Genomic DNA, 13537 nt, shown 5'->3' on the forward strand with positions numbered 1-13537 from the left:
TTTCCAGCACACCACGCCTGACAATATAATTAAAGTTATACACTTAAACAGTCAGTAACTCATGCAGACCTACCGCCTATCTGTGAGCCTGTGGTTTTGGAGCGCCAGTGTTGCTTCGAACTACAGACACTTAACACTTATTTACTATCTATGAATAGGTGTTCTTGACTGTTCATCAGTGATTGTGTACAATGCAAGTAGTCACCATTTTTCAAAGGCGACAGAGATTTCCCCTTACTTTGACTGCCACGGCGAAGTCAAGCTGGTCAAAGCGAAGTTTGAGCTCACTTCGCGTGAGCCCTGGTATGTATATATGTATGTATAAACAACCTTGCAATCTAAAATCTAATAATTGTTTTTATTTAGAACTGTGAATAACCTGCAACCACAACAAATTACAAGCAATTAGAAATAAATGTATTTCTTTATTAGCAAAGTTTTACAGCATCAAGGGCATTTCAAATGAAGTGAAAAGTAGGCTGTCTGGGGTTTTTATTCAGAATTTAATCAATACACTATTAAACATTAATGTTTAAAATAAGTTAGTTGACTGATTGCATTTCATCGTACCAAGATCCCGATCGAGACTCGTCATACCAGTTTTCCACGACATTCGATACCATGACAGTCGGGGACAGCAAACGTGTCTGGAATTATCTGGGTTTCCGTGGTAAACTCAAATTCACTGTCGTCCTGGACCTTTAAATGTCATCTAGATTGGGAAAAAAACCTAATTTTTATTAGCAGAGCAAAGTATTAAAATATGAGCTTAATAACAATAGTAAACAGTAATTAAATTTTATATTGACATATTAGTAAGGGTTGTCTCAGAAATGTGATAGTGGAGAGACACATTTTATAAGCCTCATAGTCGTTATAAGATGTCAGTAATTTGGGGGGGGGGGGGGGGGGTGTATTTATTAATTCGCCTTTCAGTTGGAGGGGCCAATGTATAATCAGGGTGGGGGCTGCTTCTAATGCTAAAGTGTGTGCCAAAAGTTCTTGAATTATATATTATTAATAAGGCAAATTTACCAAATTAACGTTTTAAATATTTTTTGGTGGATAATAACATTAATGATGGCAATTAATTTGTTGGTGGGTAATAAAATAGTGATTAAAATTATGTAATATTTAAAGGAATACTATACATGCAATGCCATTATAGTAATGAACTGAATAATTTATACCCTCAACTGTACTGAAGATCTTTCCATGAAAAGAAAATGAATGTTTAACGACACCCCAGCACCAAAAATACATCAAACTATGGTAAAATGATATGGAAAATACTAGGATGCACGAGTATTTTTAATTATCGGCTATAAACGATGCAATTATTTAAAAGAAATTGATATGAGTATAAAGAAGTATGCAATAAAGAATATACTGTCATTAATGTTTACGACTTTCTTACCTCTATGAAGTAAGCTTTCCAGCCAACTACCGGATTACTCTGATATACGGTGTATTCTGTGTCGCTCTGGATGATAGAAAAGATAAATACTTTTGTCACTTTAAAAAAGATATAAAAAATACCCTATAACTTATATACCACTTGATATGATAACACAAACACGTCATTTGTGGTCCTTTCTAGTGATAGTACAAACACGTCATCTGTGGTCCTTTCTAGTGATAGTACAAACACGTCATTTGTGGTCCTTTCTAGTGAGATGCTAGTACAAATACGTCATTTGTGGTCCTTTTTAGTGATAGTACAAACACGTCATTTGTAGTCCTTTCTAGTGAGATGCTAGTACAAACACGTCATTTGTGGTCCTTTGTAATGATAGTAGGCCTACAAACACGTCATTTGTGGTCCTTTCTAGTGAGATGACAGTACAAACACGTCATTTGTGATCCTTTCTAATGATAGTACAAACACGTCATTTGTGATCCTTTCTAGTGAGATGCTAATACAAACACGTCATTTGTGGTCCTTCTAGTGATAGCACAAACACGTCATTTTTGGTCGTTTCTAGTGAGATGTTAGTACAAACACGTCATTTGTGATCCTTTCTAGTGAGATATTGGTACAAACACGTCATTTGTGGTCCTTTCTATTGATATGCTATTACAAACACATCATTTGTGTACCATTCTAGTGAGATGCTAGTATAAAGACGTAATTTCAATATAAGACACACTGTACTATGCATGGTAGAAACAAAAGAATGAATTGCATAGCAAGAGAAATGCATTTTGTGATATTAAAAACACCAGGATAACCAAAAACACTTCGAATGTACGGAAATTGATAATCTAAACCATAAAATCTAAGTAAAGTATGATTTGAGTTATCAAAACGGCTATAATAGTAAAAAATATACCTTAGTGTTTAAAAACTAGGGTATGTCCCTTTAAAAGAAAATATAAATATACCTTCTTTTTCACCGCATCAACTTTCCATATGACTGGCTGTAGGATACTTCCACTTGGGTTGTTTGGATCTGCAATGGCCAAACGGAAGTCCCGTCTGAAATGAGAAAATTAATTTGCATTGGCTTGTTGGAGGCATCTGGCATGATAATTGGTAAATACTGGTATGTGAGAAATCAAGAAAACAGAAAGTCGCAATTTAAGCTTCTTGGGCGGGTCGGAAACATATACTCTGTCAAAAAGAAACGCATAGATGATAGGGAAAGAAGAAAAGTGTTTGATTTTACAACATATCGGTTTTTTGTACAATGTTGCTGAATGACCATGTTTGTTAATGTTCCTGGAATGGGACTGCATGCCCAAATGCACCATAAAACAAATTTAACGCACGTTGTGGTACGTTGTGGCACGTTGTGCGACAATTGCAGGAAATCGGCGTGAAATGGTCAGATTTTGGCGAATGCACGTGAAACTCGGGGAAAATATTGGGGTAGTGATAGGTATTTAAAGCTGCAATGCTCGCAATGATGCCTCATTTCCATTTCGACGTAGACGAGTTACAAGATGACAAGACTAAGCCTGCCAAATCGAAAGATTGCAATAGGCCGCCTCCAGTTAGGTGAATCGCAGTCAGCAGTCGCACGCCACATGAACGTCCATCAGAGCACCATTTGACGTTTCTGGGACAGGTACCAGCAGTTTCAATCAGTTGAAGACCGGCCCAGAAGTGGAAGACCTCGCATAACGACTGCAGCACAAGATCGCTACATCCGGTTTCTGCACTTGCGTCACCGAACTGCCACAGCAACGAACACTGCTGGACGCATACGTGGTTTGAGAAGGGTGTCTGCACAAACCATTCGGAACCGACTTCGAGAAGCCGGTTTACGGGCTAGGAGACTGTATGTTAGCCCCGTCCTGCGATGTCAACGTCGACATTTACGTGTTCGCTGGTGCACGAATGTACAGGGGTGGAACTTGGGAAACTGGCGGCGAGTATGGTTCAGCGACGAGTCACGTTTCCTTCTACAGCGACGTGATGGACGACAACGTTTTTACATACGCCGCAATGAAGGTTTTGCCAACAACTGCGTCACCAAAGTTGACAGATTCGGTAGAGGGAGTATCATGGTGTGGGGAGCCATCTCATACATCGGCAGAAGTGAACTTGTGTCCGTACAAGGCAACCTGACAGCTGTACGCTACCGAGATGAAATTCTTCGCCGTCACATGCTTCCCATTTTGGATCGACAGAGAGAACTCTTTCAGCAGGATAATGCCAGGCCGCATACGGCACGTGTAACAATGGATTTCCTACAGAATGAGAACATTAATGTGCTGCCATGGCCATCAAGATCGCCAGATCTCAACCCCATTGAACATCTATGGGACGAACTGGACAGACGTGTACGCCAGCGTGACCCGGAGCCTCAGACGCTTCCGCAACTGTCACATGCACTGCAGGACGAATGGGCTAGGATTCCACGTGCCCGGTTCAGTCTATGACAAGGAGATGTCGCGCAGTGATTGCTGCTGCTGATTTCAGCGCCCTCGTGCAACGCTGTTTGGTGACGAAAACGCCTCCATTGCCGTCAGTCCATAGCAAGAACATTGTCACATACTCATGTCAAATTTGACTGTGATACGATCATAAATAACGAAATTATGCCACTTTGTATTAAAGAGATAATTCCATGAATATTTCGCCTAAGCGTTTCTATTTTGACAGAGTATATATCGGTTTTCAACCTTATAATTTGTTGTAATTAATAAGAAATTTGGGCTAGTGCCTTTATAAAAAAAAATGTGTAATACCCTGACATGCCCCATTGTTAAGGACTTTTTAACTGTAGGTATCTTTTGCATACCGATCAAAGTTTATTTTAAAATGTGTAATACCCTGACATGCCCATTGTTAAGGACGTTTTAACTGTAGGTATCTTTTGCATACCGACCAAAGTTTATTTTAAAATTTGTCTTGTTTAACGACACCACGTTGATTTATTAATAATCGGCTACTGGATGTCAAATATTTGGTAATTTTAACATATAGTATTAAAGAGGAAACCCGCTACATTTTTCCATTAGTAGCAAGGGATCTTTTAAATGCAATATAGCACATACCACGGCCTTTGATATACCAGCCGTGGTGCACTGGTATATATTATGGATCAATTAAGAGTCCTCTAGCTACCTGTCTCCTAGACGTTTGAGATGGAGGTGGGGATGGAGAATCTGAGAAGTCCACTATTTATGGATATATAGCGTATTTGAATCTAAGTTTAAAACCTAAACCAGTCAGAACAAAATGCATGATGACTGTTCTGCCTAAATATATTTACAAATACTGCACCTGCTACCTCCCATTGTTGTGGCATAGTGATAACGAATTAGATCGGGTTTTCTGTCCGTGTACACGGTGATACGTCCACCATCTTTGTACTACAAAATACAGAAAATATTCTGAAGTAATTTAACAGACCACGGAAGTGTATTTCTGAAACGACATGCTGGTAGTGTGTAATCTTTAAAGTAAAGCCTCACTTGCCTACATAACATCTTTTCTTAATACAAAATAAAAACACAAATTCTATTATAATATAATAAAACAGTATTGATTTTGATATGTTATATAAATATGTATGTATTGATGTATGAATATCTATATATCGTATGTATGTCGAGGTTGACTACTACATACACATATATTAACAAACTGGCGCAGGGGATAATTAAATCATTTCTGGCCTCACAAATTGTCTCATGCCGTTGCTGGGACTCGAACGTGTGGCACCGAATCGCCCGCAACTTGCAGACTTGCAAAGATACGTTCTGAGCTATCGAGGCATCCATAAAAAGGATGCTCTTTAACGTAACCATATGCATGGGGTTTACATGCTTTGCGGTCGATCCCGCTTAAATACAGGAAAAAGTGGGCAAACCTGGCACTGGTATGTATTGATATGTATATACTTTTTAACCATGTCCTGTAAGCTCTCTATTCAAAAATCATATTGACGTCCCACCAAATAATGTATATAAGTCACTTACCACTTCTCTATTCCATGTAATATTTGGTCGATTTATGTTCTGAAAAAGACATGTTAAAACAGTGTAGAAATAGTTTATCGAGGATAAAATATTATCTAATAAAGCATTCATATGTTTGCAATATAATAGCTTAAGTATCCATAATTAAGTATGTGAGGGTTGGACAGGACAGTCAATATCACGCATTCATATATTTACTGTAGTCAGTAATTTATGCTGATTAGAGCAGTGAAGTGTTTGACTGCGAATCTAACAAAATATATATTTGGCAAGTGTTGTCTATTATTGTTTACTGCTAACTATAACAGTGTGTGAGTGTGTGTGTGTTTGGGGGGGGGGGGGGGGGGGTGAGTCATGCTTTCTCAGAAAATACATGTATATGAAAACAAAATTGCTTCAGCAAGGAGGGGTCATGTCACTCCAATACATTTTTACCGATAATTTTAGTTTTGGAGACATTGCAATTATTTGTGTATATTTATGTTAACCCATAATATAACTCATATACAATGCGGGTGCCCTCCCCTCTCTCCCCTCCCCAATATAAAATCCTGGCTACGGCTTTAAACATGGGGTGAAAGAAAAAAAATGTGGGCTGTTAAAACACCCTAGGCACTCGATACCTTTGTGTATACAAGATAATTCAATCCTCGCCACCTGCATACATATTCACTAATCTTTAAACATGTACTAGTGGCCTGTATGATACGATGGTTATTTATAGAATATCTCATTATCACTGTACTAGACGATGTGTTGTGTTGACATTTTATCTTACCTCTAGAACACTGAGATAAAAGGTCCTCATGCCCAAGAACAAAGATACACGGTGACCCGTTAAGCTATGATCAGCGTTGGGTATGACTCTGTTATAATAAATAAGTTAATAATGACATTGATAATAAAACTGATAACAACTTTAAAAAAATAAAAAGCAATAACAACAAAAAAGAAGAAAAATTATCAAAGTTGGTAATAATAGTAACAACAATAATAATAACAACAACAACAACAACAACAACAATAATAATAATAAATTAATACATTTTCAAAACAACCAAAAATATTATAATAATAAATAATAATAATAATAATAATAATAAAACAAATAATAATAATGGGTCATCTTTAAATTGTTTACAAGTAATAATATAAGAAAACAACATTATAAGAATGAAACAAAGCAACAACAAATTGAAGTTATTATGAACTAAAACACCTTTAGACGTTTGTGTTACATGAACCCAACTATTTTTGTGTCAGTAATTCTTTAGCAACAATTCGTATTTTAATTTTAATTGTTCATTAGTGTATAACGTAAAGACCTATTTTAATACCTCGTGTAGTTGTTACCTGGGATGTTATTTAAGTAATAATAAGAATCATCAAGGATAATTTTAATTGTACATTAGTGTACAAAACTAATAGAAATATTGTCCATACCTGAGGTAGTTTTTACCTGGGAGTTTAATTAAGTAATAATAAGAATCATCAGATATCATTTTAATTGTTCATCAGAGTATACCTTGTAGTTGTTACCTTGGAGGTTATTTAAGTGACCACAAGAATCATCAAGGATAATTTTAATTGTTCATTAGTGTATACCTTATAGAAATATTGTCCATACCTGAGGTAGTTTTCACCTGGGAGGTTATTTAAATAATCATTAGAATCATCAAGGATAATTTTAATTGTTCATCAGAGCATAACTTGTACACACATCAGGTAGTTGTTACCTTGGAGGTTATTTAAGTGATCATAAGAATCATCAAGGATAATTTTAATTGTTCATTAGTGTATAACTTATAGAAATATTGCCCATACCGTAGATAGTTTTCACCTGGAAGGTTATATTATAAGATTCATCAGGGATAATTTTAACTGTTCATCAGAGCATAACTTGTACATACCTCAGGTAATTGTTACCTGGGAAGTTATTTAAATAATCATAAGAATCATCAAGGATAATTTAAATTTTTCATTAGTGTATAACTTATAAAAATATTGTCCATACCTGAGGTAGTTTTCACCTAGAAGGTTATTTAATAAGAATCATCAGGAATAATTTTAATTGTTCATTAGTGTATAACTTATAGAGATATTGTCCATACCTCAGGTAGTTTTCACCTGGAAGGTTATTCAAGTAATAATAAGAATCATCAGGGATGAAGAACTCGTCTCCACTGGCCGTCACAATGTATTTAGGCATGGTAAGTCGATCTAGGTAACCTGTTCAAACAGATGAATGTGTATATCGATCTAGGTAACCTGTTCAAACAGATGAATGTGTATCAAAATATTATCGACATCATCTTCAATTTCATCATCGGTATCATCACCATAAAGCAAATAACGTATGGCCATTGGAATTATCATCATGGACACCATCACCACCCACATTATCATCAACACAACAGAGCTTCTAGATTATGGTAGCCCCACTCCCATGGCTAGTAATATTCAATGTTGGACTAGTAAATAACTACTATCAATATGCCAGACAGCCAGTAAAAACAAATAATTGTTAAATGTCGCAGTTAAGTCTATTTTGTAAATATGAATATCCTGACCCAACCCCAACCCCCGATGTTAGTGTATTTAAGCTATATCTCCCTCTTTAGCTGACATATCTGATTATTACTATTATTTAGTAGTAAAGTAGGGCTAGTGAATTTTTAATCGTGGATAGTACGTTTTTAAATCACTGATCCCATGGCTAGTGGATTTTATAAAAACATTCTAGATGCCCTGCACAATCACCATCACTTATAAAACCATGGCTACCATCAGCATTATTATATATGTATCAGCTACATGACCTCATCATCATCAACAGCAACATCATCATCATCATTACAATCACCACCACTAGTACCACAATGGCTACCATCAGCATTATTATATATGTATCAGCTACATGACCTCATCATCATCAACAGCAACACCATCATCATCATTACAATCACCACCACTAGTACCACAACCACCACTAGTACCACAATGGCTACCATCAGCATTATTATATATGTATCAGCTACATGACCTCATCATCATCAACAGCAACACCATCATCATCATTACAATCACCACCACTAGTACCACAATGGCTACCATCAGCATTATTATATATGTATCAGCTACATGACCTCATCATCATCAACAGCAACACCATCATCATCATCATCATACAATCACCACCACTAGTACCACAATGGCTACCATCAGCATTATTATATATGTATCAGCTACATGACCTCATCATCATCAACAGCAACATCATCATCATTACAATCACCACCACTAGTACCACAATGGCTACCATCAGCATTATTATATATGTATCAGCTACATGACCTCATCATCATCAACAGCAACATCATCATCATTACAATCACCACCACTAGTACCACAATGGCTACCATCAGCATTATTATATATGTATCAGCTACATGACCTCATCATCATCAACAGCAACATCATCATCATCATTACAATCACCACCACTAGTACCACAATGGCTACCATCAGCATTATTATATATGTATCAGCTACATGACCTCATCATCATCAACAGCAACATCATCATCATTACAATCACCACCACTAGTACCACAATGGCTACCATCAGCATTATTATATATGTATCAGCTACATGACCTCATCATCATCAACAGCAACACATCATCATCATTACAATCACCACCACTAGTACATCACCACCACTAGTACCACAATGGCTACCATCAGCATTATTATATATGTATCAGCTACATGACCTCATCATCATCAACAGCAACATCATCATCATCATACAATCACCACCACTAGTACCACAATGGCTACCATCAGCATTATTATATATGTATCAGCTACATGACCTCATCATCATCAACAGCAACATCATCATCATCATTACAATCACCACCACTAGTACCACAATGGCTACCATCAGCATTATTATATATGTATCAGCTACATGACCTCATCATCATCAACAGCAACATCATCATCATCATTACAATCACCACCATTATTATATATGTATCAGCTACATGACCTCATCTAGTACCACAACTGGCTACCATCAGCATTATTATATATGTATCAGCTACATGACCTCATCATCATCAACAGCAACATCATCATCATCATACAATCACCACCACTAGTACCACAATGGCTACCATCAGCATTATTATATATGTATCAGCTACATGACCTCATCATCATCAACAGCAACATCATCATCATCATTACAATCACCACCACTAGTACCACAATGGCTACCATCAGCATTATTATATATGTATCAGCTACATGACCTCATCATCATCAACAGCAACATCATCATCATTACAATCACCACCACTAGTACCACAATGGCTACCATCAGCATTATTATATATGTATCAGCTACATGACCTCATCATCATCAACAGCAACATCATCATCATTACAATCACCACCACTAGTACCACAATGGCTACCATCAGCATTATTATATATGTATCAGCTACATGACCTCATCATCATCAACAGCAACATCATCATCATTACAATCACCACCACTAGTACCACAATGGCTACCATCAGCATTATTATATATGTATCAGCTACATGACCTCATCATCATCAACAGCAACATCATCATCATCATACAATCACCACCACTAGTACCACAATGGCTACCATCAGCATTATTATATATGTATCAGCTACATGACCTCATCATCATCAACAGCAACATCATCATCATCATACAATCACCACCACTAGTACCACAATGGCTACCATCAGCATTATTATATATGTATCAGCTACATGACCTCATCATCATCAACAGCAACATCATCATCATCATTACAATCACCACCACTAGTACCACAATGGCTACCATCAGCATTATTATATATGTATCAGCTACATGACCTCATCATCATCAACAGCAACATCATCATCATTACAATCACCACCACTAGTACCACAATGGCTACCATCAGCATTATTATATATGTATCAGCTACATGACCTCATCATCATCAACAGCAACATCATCATCATTACAATCACCACCACTAGTACCACAATGGCTACCATCAGCATTATTATATATGTATCAGCTACATGACCTCATCATCATCAACAGCAACATCATACATCATTACAATCACCACCACTAGTACCACAATGGCTACCATCAGCATTATTATATATGTATCAGCTACATGACCTCATCATCATCAACAGCAACATCATCATCATTACAATCACCACCACTAGTACCACAATGGCTACCATCAGCATTATTATATATGTATCAGCTACATGACCTCATCATCATCAACAGCAACATCATCATCATTACAATCACCACCACTAGTACCACAATGGCTACCATCAGCATTATTATATATGTATCAGCTACATGACCTCATCATCATCAACAGCAACACCATCATCATCATTACAATCACCACCACTAGTACCACAATGGCTACCATCAGCATTATTATATATGTATCAGCTACATGACCTCATCATCATCAACAGCAACATCATCATCATTACAATCACCACCACTAGTACCACAATGGCTACCATCAGCATTATTATATATGTATCAGCTACATGACCTCATCATCATCAACAGCAACATCATCATCATTACAATCACCACCACTAGTACCACAATGGCTACCATCAGCATTATTATATATGTATCAGCTACATGACCTCATCATCATCAACAGCAACATCATCATCATCATTACAATCACCACCACTAGTACCACAATGGCTACCATCAGCATTATTATATATGTATCAGCTACATGACCTCATCATCATCAACAGCAACATCATCATCATTATTACAATCACCACCACTAGTACCACAATGGCTACCATCAGCATTATTATATATGTATCAGCTACATGACCTCATCATCATCAACAGCAACATCATCATCATCATTACAATCACCACCACTAGTACCACAATGGCTACCATCAGCATTATTATATATGTATCAGCTACATGACCTCATCATCATCAACAGCAACATCATCATCATTACAATCACCACCACTAGTACCACAATGGCTACCATCAGCATTATTATATATGTATCAGCTACATGACCTCATCATCATCAACAGCAACATCATCATCATTACAATCACCACCACTAGTACCACAATGGCTACCATCAGCATTATTATATATGTATCAGCTACATGACCTCATCATCATCAACAGCAACATCATCATCATTACAATCACCACCACTAGTACCACAATGGCTACCATCAGCATTATTATATATGTATCAGCTACATGACCTCATCATCATCAACAGCAACATCATCATCATTACAATCACCACCACTAGTACCACAATGGCTACCATCAGCATTATTATATATGTATCAGCTACATGACCTCATCATCATCAACAGCAACATCATCATCATCATTACAATCACCACCACTAGTACCACAATGGCTACCATCAGCATTATTATATATGTATCAGCTACATGACCTCATCATCATCAACAGCAACATCATCATCATTACAATCACCACCACTAGTACCACAATGGCTACCATCAGCATTATTATATATGTATCAGCTACATGACCTCATCATCATCAACAGCAACATCATCATCATTACAATCACCACCACTAGTACCACAATGGCTACCATCAGCATTATTATATATGTATCAGCTACATGACCTCATCATCATCAACAGCAACATCATCATCATCATTACAATCACCACCACTAGTACCACAATGGCTACCATCAGCATTATTATATATGTATCAGCTACATGACCTCATCATCATCAACAGCAACATCATCATCATCATTACAATCACCACCACTAGTACCACAATGGCTACCATCAGCATTATTATATATGTATCAGCTACATGACCTCATCATCATCAACAGCAACATCATCATCATTACAATCACCACCACTAGTACCACAATGGCTACCATCAGCATTATTATATATGTATCAGCTACATGACCTCATCATCATCAACAGCAACATCATCATCATTACAATCACCACCACTAGTACCACAATGGCTACCATCAGCATTATTATATATGTATCAGCTACATGACCTCATCATCATCAACAGCAATCATCATCATCATTACAATCACCACCACTAGTACCACAATGGCTACCATCAGCATTATTATATATGTATCAGCTACATGACCTCATCATCATCAACAGCAACATCATCATCATCATTACAATCACCACCACTAGTACCACAATGGCTACCATCAGCATTATTATATATGTATCAGCTACATGACCTCATCATCATCAACAGCAACATCATCATCATTACAATCACCACCACTAGTACCACAATGGCTACCATCAGCATTATTATATATGTATCAGCTACATGACCTCATCATCATCATCATCAACAGCAACATCATCATCATTACAATCACCACCACTAGTACCACAATGGCTACCATCAGCATTATTATATATGTATCAGCTACATGACCTCATCATCATCAACAGCAACATCATCATCATTACAATCACCACCACTAGTACCACAATGGCTACCATCAGCATTATTATATATGTATCAGCTACATGACCTCATCATCATCAACAGCAACATCATCATCATTACAATCACCACCACTAGTACCACAATGGCTACCATCAGCATTATTATATATGTATCAGCTACATGACCTCATCATCATCAACAGCAACACCATCATCATCATTACAATCACCACCACTAGTACCACAATGGCTACCATATGATCACGTTTTGACCGTTTACTTAAATATTTTAAAACCGTTTTATATATTGCAGAATTTTGTTCCTGTCACCACTATTTAAAAGGCATTCGACCAACATACTTGATGTTTTTTTAGCGGTTAAAACCCATAAGATATCTGGAACAAAATATTATTATCATGATGTAAAAACACTTTCCAAGTTATTAACCTGTAAAGAGGTTTTTGAGCCACCCGATACAATCAAACAAAACTTATTAATCTAAAAGACAAAACAGTATTCCGTGATCAA

General features: G+C 36.9%; 1 protein-coding gene across 1 annotated transcript in view; it reads right to left on the minus strand.

Moving 5' to 3' along the window:
• Positions 1-405: 405 nt before the first annotated feature.
• LOC121368439 (autocrine proliferation repressor protein A-like) overlaps positions 406-13537 on the minus strand; it is a 28016-nt gene continuing 14884 nt past the window's right edge. The window contains exons 8-14 of the mRNA XM_041493171.1: positions 7545-7662; positions 6212-6299; positions 5434-5472; positions 4736-4824; positions 2386-2479; positions 1418-1483; positions 406-712 (exon numbers count right to left, since the gene is read on the minus strand). Of these exons, the coding sequence (XP_041349105.1) occupies positions 683-712; positions 1418-1483; positions 2386-2479; positions 4736-4824; positions 5434-5472; positions 6212-6299; positions 7545-7662 (524 nt within the window). The 3' untranslated portion in view covers positions 406-682. The remainder of the gene's footprint in view (positions 713-1417; positions 1484-2385; positions 2480-4735; positions 4825-5433; positions 5473-6211; positions 6300-7544; positions 7663-13537) is intronic.

This window comes from Gigantopelta aegis, chromosome 3, assembly GCF_016097555.1.
Source record: "Gigantopelta aegis isolate Gae_Host chromosome 3, Gae_host_genome, whole genome shotgun sequence".
Taxonomy (NCBI): Eukaryota; Metazoa; Mollusca; class Gastropoda; order Neomphalida; family Peltospiridae; genus Gigantopelta; species Gigantopelta aegis.